This window comes from Bos mutus, chromosome 3 (assembly GCF_027580195.1).
Source record: "Bos mutus isolate GX-2022 chromosome 3, NWIPB_WYAK_1.1, whole genome shotgun sequence".
NCBI lineage: Eukaryota > Metazoa > Chordata > Mammalia > Artiodactyla > Bovidae > Bos > Bos mutus.
Window position 1 is genome coordinate 114,767,479 of NC_091619.1, and position 13,782 is coordinate 114,781,260.

Consider the following 13,782-nt stretch of genomic DNA (forward strand, 5'->3'; position numbering starts at 1 on the left):
ACCCCGAGTGGTGGGTGGTGAGCGCTGGGGACCTGACTCAGTTTCCCCACAAAGGGCCTCACCAGCAGCAAGTGACAGTGGTTGTTTTCCTCCACGGCCTGTGTCTGTCTGGACTGTATTTGTAAGTTGTTCGTTTACGTTTTGCTGCAAAGGAGCTGAGAACACTAGGAGTTTATTCCGAGTTGCCACCTGTGTGTCCCGGGAGCGTGTGATTTACCTCGACACAGAGCTCACATGGAGCAGAGTGACTCCCGCTCTTGCAGAAGGGAGGGCCAAGAGCGTTGAGTTCCTGAGCACCTGAGAGGCAGGTGTGCCTTGGGGGAGGGGGGAGTCCACATGGGGCCAGCAGCTCTTGATCCCAGGTGGAAAAGCAGGACAGTGCTCTGTGCATCGTGTCCGTGCCGTCCAGGAGGCGGATGGCCGAGTCCTCGCCCAGAGAGCAGCGTGGAGCCTGAAGCTCACCTCCTGGACTGAGGACTGTGGCCTCCCTGTGGCTCCACGCTGCCCCCCAGCCCCTCTCTGTCAGGATGAGAACTTCCTGATTCTCATCATGGGTGTGCTTCCTTCTGTTTCACTCTGGATGTGACATTTCACTGTGCCTGTGTTGGGCTCTGGTTGGTTCAGCTCTTACCCTCTGGCCACGTGTTCCAGGCCAGCCATGCTCCCTGGGGACACAAGGCTGTCCCCTGAGCACCCCGCCCCGCCCCGCCAGGGATTGATTGTTGCTTCTCAGATGACACAGCGTGCGACCAGAGCTGGTTCCAGTTGCCAGCAGCCACTTGAGGTGACGGCAGGGCCCCTCCTGCCTGAAACCTTCATGCTTAAGTTTCTCAGCTCGTGTTCTTCTCTGGGCAGACTTGCCCACTCAGGGCCCTTGCTGCTGTGAAGATCAAACTAATTAATTACCTACGAAACTACGCGGAAGAGTCTTCCCAGCCCGCTGGCGCCATTTGCCTCTTAAGACAAGGCGGCCCACGGACAAGATAATGGCAGGAAAGATACATCTGCTGGGCTCGCAGGGAAATGGAAGAATTGATTTCCTCTGTCCCAGCCTGGGAGCTAATAGACTGTGACTCAAGATTCAAGAGCTGGTGACTCAGGGACGAGGAAGCCGTACACTGAGTCACTTCAGGTCGTTACCTTGGTGCCTCCTGGCCCACGGTGACCCAGGGCACTGGCCGTTTCGTTCCATCAGGCTGGCGCGATCAATTCCCACCTTCCTGTATGGCTCACGATCAGTGGTGACGTGTCCACTGCCCACGGCAGTGACACCGAACGTGTCACCTTTCCTGCTTTAGTCATGTTCCCCAGGCCCTGCTGCCTGCTCCTGCTGCAGCTTGGCGCCCCAGAGCCCTCTGGTCAGAACAGAGGCCTCCCAGTTCCCTTCCCAGCCCATGTCCCCGATGGCGCGCTTAGCTCTCCTTCCACCGCCTGGCGTCTGGAGCTCCCAGGGTGGTGGGTGTCAGTGTCCTGATGGCGGGTGCGACTCCATCTTCCAACCACTGAGTCCCACCCTCTGCTCCAGATCTGTGAGCGGATATGCAGGTGTCAGCTGTGGATTTCCTGCTGATACAGTCATGCTTCTGGAGCCAGGTGACCCCCAGGGGCCAGGCAGGGGCCAGGAAGGTCCCAGCCAAGTAAGGAGAGAGAGCTGAAGCCCCTTTGTTAAGGGAGGTTGAGGCACCCACCCAGATCTCTTGAGATTTCCTGGGTTGTGAGCTTATGCATGGTGCTTAGAGAGCTGGGGTGGGGGCGGTGGTGGTGCGAGTGGAGTCCCCTGCCCCATCAGGCCCCCTGCCATCAGCTGTACCTAGAGCCTGTGCCTCAGTGGGCCCAGCAGAAGGTGCAGGAAACTCAGAGGCATGCAGGGGTGCAGTCTCAGTCATTTCAGTTCAGTCCCGTCTGACTCTCTGCGACCCCACAGACTGCAGCACGCCAGGCCTCCCTGTCCATCACCAATTCCCAGAGTTTACTCAAACTCATGTCCGTTGAGTCAATGATGCCATCCAACCATCTCATCCTCTGTCGTCCCCTTCTCCTCTACCTTCAATCTTTCCCAGCATCAGGGTCTTTTCAAATGAGTCAGCTCTTCGCACCAGGTGGCCAAAGTACTGGAGTTTCAGCTTCAGCATCAGTCCTTCCAATGAATATTCAGGGCTGATCTCCTTTAGGATGGGCTGGTTGGATCTCCTTGCAGTCCAAGAGACTCTCAAGAGTCTTCTCCAGCACCACAGTTTGAAAGCATCAGTTCTTCAGGGCTCAGCCTTCTTTATGATCCAACTCTCACATCCATACATGTTGGTTCCCTTCTATTCCAGCCCCTGTTTGTGCTGCAATCACAACTGCATTTATAACAGAGACTTTAACAATTTTGACCAAATAATCCCACCCTGAAAATTAGTTTTGAGAAGCACATACACAGATAAGAGCCTGGAGCAGAGATTGCCAGATACAAGCACTATTTTCCTCCGTGTTTCTCAGCAGCTGAGGCAGATAAGTAGACATTCTGGGTTGTATGAATCTCATCCAAGCCAGATGACAAACTTCCCTGGCCCTAGATTCAAGAAGAGACTCGCGGCAAAGGTGCTGCTCACGGTGTCACAGAAAACACGCCTGCAATGTTCACACAAGAGTCACAGATATGCTGTGGACACGTCTCAGCTCCAGGCAGGCATCTGCGACTCTGACTCCCCTTGCAAAGCCGACAGGAGGCGTGGGCACAGAGCCTGGCAGGCAGAGACACGCCGTGGTCAGTGCACGTGAATGCCACTGTTCTTATGCAAGTTCAGGACCCATCCCTGAGCCCTACTTCAGTATAAACATGAAGCAGACAGAGGAAAACCCAGAGAACGTGTCAACTTGCTGGGCCTCAGCCAACCACTTCCAAACAGTCCAGGCCGAGATCTTGGTTTGGCACCTTAACAGTGATGCTAAGCCCTGGGAAGTAGCTTGGGGACCCAGTTTGGGGACAGAGAGCTATTCAAAATGGTGCCTCTCCAATGGCCTGGATGCTGTTAGGATCTTCAGGATGCCCCACCCTGCCTGGTTCTGGAGGCTGGGGTGGGCAGCACCTTGGCCATGCTCGTGTGGAGGGTGGATGAGACCACAGCTCCAGCCGAGTCCCAGGGGGCGGAGGACGGGGCGCCTCCTGGAGCCCTGCCTCTGAGCACAGTGATTCCACATGACCTGCTGAGTGAGACCCACCCACTTGTCCATTTCAGCATCCATGTGGTGACGAGCCCACAGATGCCGACGCAGAAGAGGCGGCCCTCAAGAGAAAGCTGGAGGAGTTGACCAGCCACATCAGTGACCAAGGGGCCTCATCCGCAGAGGAGGAGGAGGGCGCGGACCCAGGGGCTGAGATGGGCAGAAGCAAGACCGTCGAGGACCACCCTGGGGCCACCCGGGAGGTGAGGTCCCCCGAGCGGTCTCAGCAGGAGACGGGGAGGCAGGGCCAGGGATCAGCAGTTTGTGACTAAGCCACCAGCCCAGACACAACCGTTGGTGGGCCTGAGGGCCCCGGGTGCCCGGCCGCCCCTGGAGTGCAGAGAGAAGCATCGTCAGGACGGGACGTGCGTCAGTGAGAGCCCTGCGGCCTCTCTGCCCCGTGGTCACACTTGGGGCTTCCCTGTCCTAGGTCCGCACGGCTGCAGGCCAAACGCCCAGCCGGGGAAAGGACCCGCTGAGTCCTGGGGACCCCGAGCAGCCCAGCAGGACCACGGAGGCGGAGCTGGCAGAGCTGGAGGGCCGAGTGGCCGCCACAACTTGCGAGGTGCGGCGGACGGAGAGCCAGGTAGGCGGCTGGCCGCACGATGCCTGCCCCGCTCAGGAGATGGAGCACTGTTCGCTTCACGAGAAGGAATAAGTGAAGCCGGAGTCCCCAGGCTGGCCTGCCGCCTGGAACGTGCATGGCCTAGAGACACGCCCTTCTCCTCGGGGACTGAAGGGTGCCCCAGACAGGTGGTGGGGGCCCTGAAGGCTGGGGAAGGGCCCTGAAGAGCTCGCATAGCGGAGCCCACGCTGTCAGCTCCAGAGCAGGACTTTGGGGGTGTCCGTGGGAGCCGCCCTCCATCCACCCCCAGCACCCCAGCCCTGCCTGTTCCCCTTCAGGTCGGCAAGAGACAGGCAGTGTGGGAGGAAGAGGCTGACCTTTCCCCTCCCTGTCCTGGGAGGGCTGTCCAGAAGGAGGCTTAGATTTTAGGACGGCCCCAGGGCTCAAATTCTGACCGAGGGTCACCCTGTGTGCTTGGGTCCAGGGCCTGAGTTTGGGGGTGGGGGTGGGTCAGTGGTGTGCAAAGATCAAAGGATGGAGCAGGGGCTTCCAGAGACAGTGAAGGAGCCTGGGCTCTACTCTGCCTGCCCCCTCCAGGGGACCCTGGAGAATAGGGGTTCAGCCCTCAGAGTTGGGGGAACCCAGCCCCCACTGCCCATTCATTCCTGCTTCTGTTCTCTCCAGCACGTGCCCTTCCATCCCCAGGAAGAGGAGTGTGTTGCCAGGCTGGGCAGGCTATGGGGAGCAAGCTAGCCTGGGAACTCTGGGTTCACTTATTCCTTCTTGTGGGGCAGACAATCCTCAACCTCCCGAGTGTGGCTGGTGTCATGTAGACACACAGATGCAGCAGTGAACACCTCAGACCAAGCCCCTGCCTTCGTGGAGCTCACATCCTTAGTGGGAGGAGACAGAGAGCAAGTCCATGACCAAGGAGGTCATCTCGGTTCACGAGGAGAGGAGAGCCCAAGGGAGTACTCGGATAGGCCGCTTAGAAGGGTGGTCAGGAAGGGGTAACACTGGGAGAAGGCGTGGGGCTTCCCTGGTGGTTCAGTGGCTAAGACTCCGCTCTCCCAATGCAGGGGGCCTGGGTTCCATCCCTGGTCAGGGAACTAGCTCCCACATGCTGCAACTACAGGTCCTGCACGCTGCAACTAGGACCTGGTGCAGACAAATAAGCAAAGATTAAAAAGAAGAAGAAAGCAGCGTGTGCAAAGGCCCTGCAGCGGTGTGAACGAGGCATGTTCAGGGATCAACAGTGAAACCCTGACACTAGAGGAGTGAGGTGTGAGGGGCGGGCCGATTCCAGAGAACCCTGGGGACCTCAGGAATGATGGCGGGCCTCAGGAGGCATCTGAATGGAGCTGATGGGCCCTGGTTCCTGTTCCTGGAAGCTTCCTCCTCCCACTCTCCCCCTAGTCACTACCGTCTTCCTTCCAACCCTCAAGGATGAGCCTCCAGACAATGTCTGGAACCCCTCTCCTCACCCCTGGGGATGGGTGACCCTTCCAATGACCATGGAAGATGGGTGAAAATGAGGTCCCCAGGAAGCGCCCCTGGTCGCGACACCCATCTTAGGGGGAGTATCATGTTAGCAAATTTGATGAAGCCAGAGCAGCTGCTCTTCCTGGTCCGCGACATTGAGAAGGGACTTCCGAGTGATGTCTATCTGTCGTTCCTCCAGGTTTCGAATATCAAGTCCAGGATTGCAGCCTTGCAGGCAGCGGGGCTCACGGTGCGGCCCTCGGGAATGCCCCAGAGGAAGTCTAACCTCCCGGTGAGTGGAGGGACTTCGGGGCCCTGGGGGGTCATGCCCAGAGCCCTGGGAGGGGCACGGAGCGGCCTGGGGCAGCAATGGCCCCCACCAGCCGCCTCCCCTGATATCAGTGACCTGGATGGGATTCTTTTTCATCTGTTACTGCCGATTCTAACATAAAGAGCACTTTACCCAGGGGAGGCAGAGTGAGGGGGCCTGGACAGGCTTAACAGAGCTCCGCTTCACAGCGGGTGCGATCGAGGGTCAGGGTGCAGATCCGCCCACAGCAGAGACCTGAGAGCGGCATCCTCCTCCCAGATTCAAGTCGGGAATCTCCAGGCAGACCACACTGTGAGGGAATCTGGCAGAAGAATGACAGGTGCTCCCAGGAGAGCCCCAGGGGCAGCCCCAGGACACCCCAGTTGAACCTGAACTTCAGATGTGCAACAAGTCATTTCCTCGTATAAGTACACCCTGTGCGCTCTTCGGGGCCTGCGCATACTACAGTGTTCCCTCATGGTTGATCTGCAAGTCAGAGCCAGCTGGGCATTCCGTACTTTAACCTGCTGAACCCCACAGCACTGCAGTGGTGTGTTTGGAGGGCTGACAGGCCATCCCAGCCTTTCAGGCCGAGTATCAGAGAGCACGTCCGTCCTTAGTCCCGCTCACCTGCCCTGCGGCTGGAGGTCAGACAGGCTGTCGTGACGCCCAGACGCCTTCCTTGTTCTCCAGATCTTTCTCCCCCGGCTTGTCAGGAAATCTGGCCAGAGTCTGAAGGATCCAAACGCAGACCCTTTGGATGAGGCCGAGGTATGTGTTCACTGCACCCAGGCTCGACGGGGTGGGAGAGGGTAAACGACTGGCCTGACTTTTCTAGCAGCAGGACAAGCTGGTGGACGGTGGAGCTGAGATATTGAGACTTTAAGAAGCCTGGCGAGTCTCCCAGGCTGGCTTCCCCCAGAGGCACGGCTTGGGGTAGGGTGTCTACCGGGGGCGGGGAGAGGGGAGCTGGGAAAACCCAGCAGGGGAGTGGGAGGGTGGGACAGAGGGCAGGGCTGGGGTAGGGGCTGGGGAGGAGGCGGGCAGACCCCCAGGCAGGGCAACCGGCTCAGGGTAACACAGAGCCCCGGAGACACTGCAGGTCACAGGGGAGCCGTCCTGCATCTGGACCACGTGCTGGACGTGTGCCCCCTGCGTGCTCACCGGTCACGGGGGACGCATGTCCACTGGCACAGGGTCTGGGGACGGCCCTGCTCTGGGAGCCGCGCATCCAGCCTGTGGGACGGAGCACAGAGCCTCCGTGCAGGCAGCAGCACAAGGGTAGATGGGGGGGGGGGTGGTGACACCCCTCAGCCTGCCTGTCAGGAAGACACGGGGTGGGGTGGGAGGGAGGGGGCAGTGCCTCCCAGGGCCCCACGGAGAGCAGGATCTGCCCCATGTCCTGCCAGCTTCTGGGGATCTCGAGTGACCATTTAGTCGCTTCTGCTTCCCGTGACAGCAGCGCTGGGTCGTTCTTCCCAGTAAACACAGTATTTTTTCCATCCCTTCGTCTGAGGTTTACAACACCCGGTGAGCCGGGGCGGATGCCACCCCCGTTGCAGTGATGGGGAGACTGGGGGTCAGGGAGGAGACCACACAGACCACCGAGCTAGAGGGTCTCAGGCAGGACCCCTGGCCCCAACCCCAGCCTCTCCTGGGGCCAGACCTCCCTGACGTGTCCCGGGATGCCCGGCCCTGGAGGCGTCCATGGCCAGGCCCCTGGTACAGCCCCAGAGGAGCTGGGCTGAATCCCAGGGGGCCGGCATTGGCAGGACTTCCCGGGAAGTCAGGCTGTTTGGCTCTCACTTCCCCCTGAGGAAGGGGAAAGAATTGTCCCGGAGTAGAGAGTTGAGCGACAGGAAAGGGCGAGGGAAGGGAAGGTGTGAGTCAGCAACCGTGGGTGCTGGGCATGTATCATTGTTGTTCGGTCGCTCGGTCATGTCCGACTCTGTGACCCCATGGACTGCAGCACACCAGGCCTCCCTGTCCTTCACCATCTCCCGGAGTTTACTCAAACTCATGTCCATTGAGTTGGTGATGCCATCCAACCATCTCATCCTCTGTCGTCCCCTTCTCCTCCTGCCTTCAGTCTTTCCCAGCATCACGGTCTTTTCCAGTGAGTCAGTTCTTTGCATCAGGTGGCCAAAGTATTGGAGTTTCAGCTTCAGCATCAGTCCTTCCAATGAACATTCAGGATCGATTTCCCTTAGGATGGACTGATTGGATCTTCTTGCAGTCCAAGGGATTCTCAAGAGTCTTCTCCAAGACCACAGACTCTTGAGAATCCCTTCCCAAAATGTGCAGTTCTCCAAAAGGCATACATCTCTTTTATATTCTGGTATTTGGTGATTTATTGATAACATGCATTTTAGTACTTTAAAGTTCTAATATTGCCAAAGAACAGAAGACAGTTACCCTCACTTGTCAGAATTTGCTTGAATGATGAGAACTTTGCGTTTAGCTTCTGGTGCCCCTACAATCGCAGTGACATAGTGACACCCAGAGACTGTCATTCTCCTAGGTGGAGGCTGTGCCCTGTCTCGTGAGGAGGGAGCTCAGCAATTACCCCAAAAGCCAAGGTAAGTCACTTGCTCCCCTCATTCCCCAGGCCTAAGAGAGCGTGAAAATGACCGATCAGGGCCCCAGATTTCTAAGTAAGCCAGAGGACCCAGCGTCTCATGCCCTGACACCCACAGGACACCCCAGTGTCCCTGGCCACCCCCCGGGACTGTTGCAGGGAGCTGACGCCTGGACCCCTGGAATTTGCTACTTTAAGCACGTAGAAGTGGAGGTGTGGTGTCTGTGTCTGTGATACGATTTGTACGGACACAGTGTGGTGCCAGTGGTAAACAATCGGCCTGCCAGTGCGGGAGTCACAGGAGATGCAGGTTCGATCCCTGGGTTGGGAAGATCCCCTGGAGAAGGAAATGGCAAGCCACTCCAGTATTTCTTGCGTGGAAAGTCCCATGGACAGAAGAGCCTGGGGGGCTACAGCCCACGGAGTGTCAAAGAGTCAGACATCACTGAGCAGGCACGCGCTCGCACGGTGCTCAGCTCCAGACCTCACACAGAGCGTGGGACACAGTTTCTTGATGTCTTGGTGGTGACAAGGACGGCATTCGTCCTGGATGGTGCATTTGTTTTCATGCTCCTTTTAAAATTTCTTAGGAGGCAAAGACGCTTGTTTGAGGTAAGCATGTGATTAGTAAACAAGCCCCCTTCTGTCTTCCCCAAAGACAAAGATGATGACTCCTTCAGTCGGAAGTCCATGTACCGTGGGTCCCTGACCCAGAGAAACCCCAACGGCAGGAAGAGAGCAGCCAACCACAGCTTTGCAGTGAGTGTTCTCTGTTCACTGGGGCTTTTAAAATTCTGTGACCTGTCCGGCTGACACGTGAAGTCTTCCAAGTAAAGAACTGGGATAAACTCACAAGCAAAGTAAGATCAACAAAAGATCTATAGGAAAATGGAAAACATATCTAAAGGTACCCCAGTGTCAGGCTGATTGAGGGGCGTCACCCCCCCAGGGGTCTGGGCTTGGGATCCGGGACAGCCCATGAGGCAGTGGGGACTCCCCGCCCAGCCCCTCATGCCTAAAGGTCGTGCAGCTGAGCCACCAGTGCAGATGCTGGGGTCGGCGCTGTGCCCCTCCTTCTCTGGGAGGGACCTCCATGCAGAAGGAGCCTGGGGTTCCTCCCCAAGCCCAGGGAGCATCAGGCTGGCCCGGGAGCGGCTGTGGCCTTGACGCCTGCAGGAGCACCTCTGTCAGGCCTTCTCCTACACCACGGTCCCTGGTGTTTCCAGCCGCACGAGATCCTGGGGGAAGCGCCGGGTTCTCTGATGGAGGTGCTGCCTTCCTGGGGCCCCCACAGCGGTCCACACACACACACGGTGCTGTCACAGTGTGAGACAGCCGACCTCGAGGGACCAGAGTCACGCCCACAGCCCAGGGATGGGCAGGAGGCCTCAGTGGCCACCATCAGGGTCCCAACACCCTGGATCCCCACCGCTGTCCACACCCACACCACACCTGCCAGCTGCAACCACCCAGCAACAATTCTGACTTCATCCCGGTTACGCAAGTCTGAGCCGATGCCTTGGCTATCCGAGAAGCCCGCTCTGTTATTTCCACGGACTCCATCTTTAAACGGATTTCAAAGGATTTCACAACACTCACTGCTGATGCCTGGGGCTGGGAGACGGGCAGGCAGGTGGAGCCCACGGGTCCGACACAGCCAGCGTCAGCCCCAGCCCAGACAAGGCTCCCCGCCCGGCCCCACGTGAGCCGGGCAAAGGCCACCCGGGCCGTGGCCAGAGCAGGGCCATTCACTGCAGGAGACTGATAATGAAATCGCCAGTGGGGCCTTGAAAATCTAGGTGCTTCCAAATGAGAACACACCTTCCTGTGTTTCAGCGCTTCCAGTTGTCAAAATACTTTGCATCTTCACAGCCCGTTTGCTGAGGGCCAGTGTCATGGACCCAAATTCATAGCTGGGGAGAAGGAGGCAGAGAGGGGTTGAGTGAAAAACCGGCAGGGGGTTGACCGATGCCTTCTGACCGCAGGTCCGTGGGTTTGTGTGTGCAGCTGTGTGCCCTCCTGCGTGTGTGTGTGTGCGTCTGTGCTCATGCCCGTGTGTTTTTATGTGCACACACTCATATAGCTAAGCGCGTCTTTACTCGTGTGCACACCTGTGTGTCTCCATGATCCTCTGTCCTCGCCTGTGAGTTTCTGTGCCTGTGTGTGCCTACGTGTACAGCTGTGTATCTCACACCCACTTGTGCATATGGTGTGTCCATGTGTGTTTGTGCTTCACAGAAACCCGTGATGACCCACCAGCCCTAAGAGGAGAGGTTCGCCTGAACGGGACACCCACCCTCTTCCCCTCCGCCTCGGTCACCGCGTCCCCGCTCCTGCCCCACACTTTCCGCTGCACACAGCCCAGTGGAGGAAGAAGAGACCCCGGCCCGTGCTGGAAACCCACCCACGAGCTGACAGCCGTCCTCAGATCGTCAGCTCTTCACCCAAGTTCACAGACCGCCTCCAGGGCCCCTGGTCCGAGGCTGCTCTGATTCGTAAGAGGCATCTAGGCTGTACGTCTTTCCTCCAGGGCGCTGTGGTTTAAGCTTTCTGAAGAGCACAAAAATCTTTCTCAGTGTGATTTTTTACCCCCTCCCTGCTGGCTTCCTAAGGCTGCTTTCATGACCGGCATGGACAGGAGAGGACGCAGTGACCGCCCCGGCTGTCTGTGTACTCCTGAGTGTGTCTGCCTGAGCGTTGCCAGATGTGTGAGTGCTCCTGGACGTCGGGACAAGTTCTGAGCGAGAAGGGGGCAGGCTGTCAGATCTCCTTACAGTGACTGGACTCTTGTCTCTCTGAGCGAGAAGGGGGCAGGCTGTCAGGTCTCCTTACACACACACCCCATCTTCAAGTACACCCGTGCTTTGCAAGCTGGGAGACACGACCCTGTGGTTGAGGACATAGCGTGCAGGGGGAGCAGGTGGTGTCTACTACAGCCCAGGTGTCAGGCACTCTGGACGGGCGGGCAGAAGGCTGGGCTCCAGCCTGGCACTGCCGCTCACTGTGGTGGGATCCACTGGGGCAAAGGACCAGCTGGTGACGCCTGCCGGCCACCTGCCGTTTGTCCGTAGACGAGCTCCGAGTCCTCCTCCACCTCGGACAATCTGGAAGTCAGAGTGAGGTCCAGCTTTAAGGGGAGCCCCCTGGGACCCTCTGCAGCTGCCTTGGGCACAGTAACCTCATCGCCCTCTCCCAGGAGTGGCAGGGGGCCTCACGGGGACCTGTTTGTTTGACCATCAGAGCAGCCCATTTTGCAGAGTGGAGCCCCGAGGGTGAAGCAGCCTCCCTCTTGGCTGGAAGCCACCTTGTGACCCTCTAACACTTTCCAAGGTGACTTCAGGTCAGCTTTAACTTCCCTCTCGCAAATGCTTGGTGCTTGTGTTCAGTGGCAACTGAAAGGAGATGGTGAATCTGTGATGCCCAAGAGACTTGCCCACTAAGATTTTCTTCTGACCTGACTGTCTCACCACGGCTTACGGATTCTGCACCACGAGCTCTGATCCCATCCCCACTGACCCCACAGGGTCTCAGTCCCCGCAGGGGCCACGTTGCCCACAAGCTGGCCCATGGCGCTCCAGGGGGACTTTCAGAATTGGCTTCTGCATTGATCCAGATGACTTGGGCTTTGGCAGCGTGCTGGGGTTTGTGGAAACGATGGAGGCGATCCTCCTTCTCCGAATGAAAGCTGCTTCAAATAGGCAGCTCCTCAGTTCAGTGCTGGAAATGATTAAAGACGCCTGTACGTGGAAGAGGGTCGGTCCTTTGTGATGTGCAGTCCTCCTTATTCAAAAAGTAAACGGGAGGTCGCTATGAGTTCCTAGCCTTGGGGGGAGGCGGTCCTGGCTGGCCTGGAGCCCTCCCTGGAGGTGAGGGTAACAGGCCCACCAAGGACCAGAGTGGCCACTTCGCTCCACGGCTAACTTAAGTGCAGAGAGCTTCCAGCCTGGAAACACACTGGTCCTTCTTTCCAAAGCCCCCTCGCAGGGGTCTCCGATTAGGTCCAGAGCTGTTCTCACTCATTCACTCAATCACCTGACGGTGGCACAGCCCAGGAATCTGTGTTCATCCGTGGCCGTGGCCGGGTCATCAGGGATGTGAGTTCTCCCGGTCCTGTGCTGGCTCCCCGGCCCCTCCTGCCTCCTCTCCTTCCCTGGTAGGACCATGGCTTTAGGTGCCCGTGGCTGGTCTGCCGCCCAGATGCCCCGAGGTCCCCTGCACAGACCAGCCACCCCTTCCTCCAGCATCTCAACGTCAGCCCGTCCTGCTGACCTCGGATCTCATCCCCCACACCCTGCTGCACCCACTCAGGTCAGCTCCGTCCTGCCCGGGGCTCCGGCCAAGGCTCTGCCCTCTCTTCACCCTCACGTTGTGTCGGGAAAGCTGGCCTCTGCCTTCTGCATGCACCTCCGCCCTCCCACTCCATCAGCAGCTGTGTCACTGGTTCGGGATTTTTCTTTCAAATTTATTTTTGATGTGGACCACTTTTAAAGTGTTTATTGGATTTGTTACACTATTGCTTCTGTTCTATGTTTTGGGTTTTTTTTGGCCACGAGACATGTGGGATGTTAGTTCCCTGACCAGGGATCAAACCTGCTCCCCCCGCATTGGAAAGTGGAGCCTCCAGGGACATCCCTGGGATACATTTTTATGCCAAAGACGTGCACGCCGCTGTTTCCAGGATGCCAGGCCTGGTCTCACGAGCCCCCTGGCCTCTGCCCGCAGTGCCTTCCTGTGCTTGTTTTATACCAGCTTGTGTTGCGTGGATGCTGTGCTTTTGTTTCCAGGGCGACCTGTGGTCCAGTGTGTGATTGTCCTCTCGAGAGCATCCTTGTGTCTTGTGGACCCGGGTTTCCCGGGACCACTGGCTGCTGCCTGCCACACTTGGGGCATCAGAAAGGTCACCAGAACCCCACTGCCAGCCCTCTGCACCTTGCCTTTGCAGCCCCGGGGAGCCTTGAGAGGAGGCAGCCCCCTGGCCTGGGCCCCACGGTCCTGTCGGTTTGGAGGGACGACATCCAAGGCAGATCAGCCCTTCCCTTTTCTCCAGAGCCCCTCTGCTCCTGTTCCCTCCTGAGGCTGCCCACCCCAGCAGCCTGTGTCGGGTCAGCAGATCTGGCCACGTCCCTGTGTTTTCTTGTGTCTGTGGTTGCTTCTGTGCTACAAAATCAGAGCTGAGTGCATACGGAAATCTGTGCTGACCCCTGGTCCGGGCCCGTGGCATTGACCTGGGCAGCAGGGGCTGGCAAGCATCGTCCCAGGCAGTGCCAAGCAGGGAGGAAGGACCAGACCATGCTTACCTCCTGCATCTTCACCCCAGCCTCCCCGCACCCCGGCTTCTGCCACCACCGCCCAAACCTTCCCTCCCAGGTGCCTGTCTGCCCCCCTGAGGCTCTTCTCAAAGTCCGGCCTTGTTTGCTCTCTTGTTTTATAATTACAGCAAGTTTTGTTTGGTTAAGAAGCCAGAAGCGAGGAATAAGTGATGAGTTAGTCACTCAGTTGGTCTGACTCTTTGCAACCCCACGGACTGTAGCCTACCAGGCTCCTCTGTCCTTGGAATTCTCCAGGCAAGAATACTGGAGTGGGTTGTGCCATTTCCTTCTCCAGAGGACCCTCTGAACCCTTTGGCAGGCAGATTCTTTA

General features: G+C 58.1%; 1 protein-coding gene across 3 annotated transcripts in view; it reads left to right on the forward strand.

Moving 5' to 3' along the window:
- Positions 1-13,271, forward strand: part of MLPH (melanophilin) — a 47,396-nt gene extending 34,125 nt beyond the window's left edge. For 2 of the 3 annotated variants that reach the window (XM_070368547.1, XM_070368548.1), the window contains exons 10-16: positions 3,222-3,410; positions 3,638-3,793; positions 5,454-5,546; positions 6,258-6,335; positions 8,086-8,143; positions 8,801-8,901; positions 10,381-13,271. In XM_070368547.1, the coding sequence (XP_070224648.1) occupies positions 3,222-3,410; positions 3,638-3,793; positions 5,454-5,546; positions 6,258-6,335; positions 8,086-8,143; positions 8,801-8,901; positions 10,381-10,407 (702 nt within the window). In that variant the 3' untranslated portion in view covers positions 10,408-13,271. Of the gene's footprint in view, positions 1-3,221; positions 3,411-3,637; positions 3,794-4,566; positions 5,024-5,453; positions 5,547-6,257; positions 6,336-8,085; positions 8,144-8,800; positions 8,902-10,380 lie in introns of those variants that run through there. The other variant, XM_070368549.1, reaches the window with a different exon arrangement.
- The last annotated feature ends 511 nt before the right edge of the window (positions 13,272-13,782 follow it).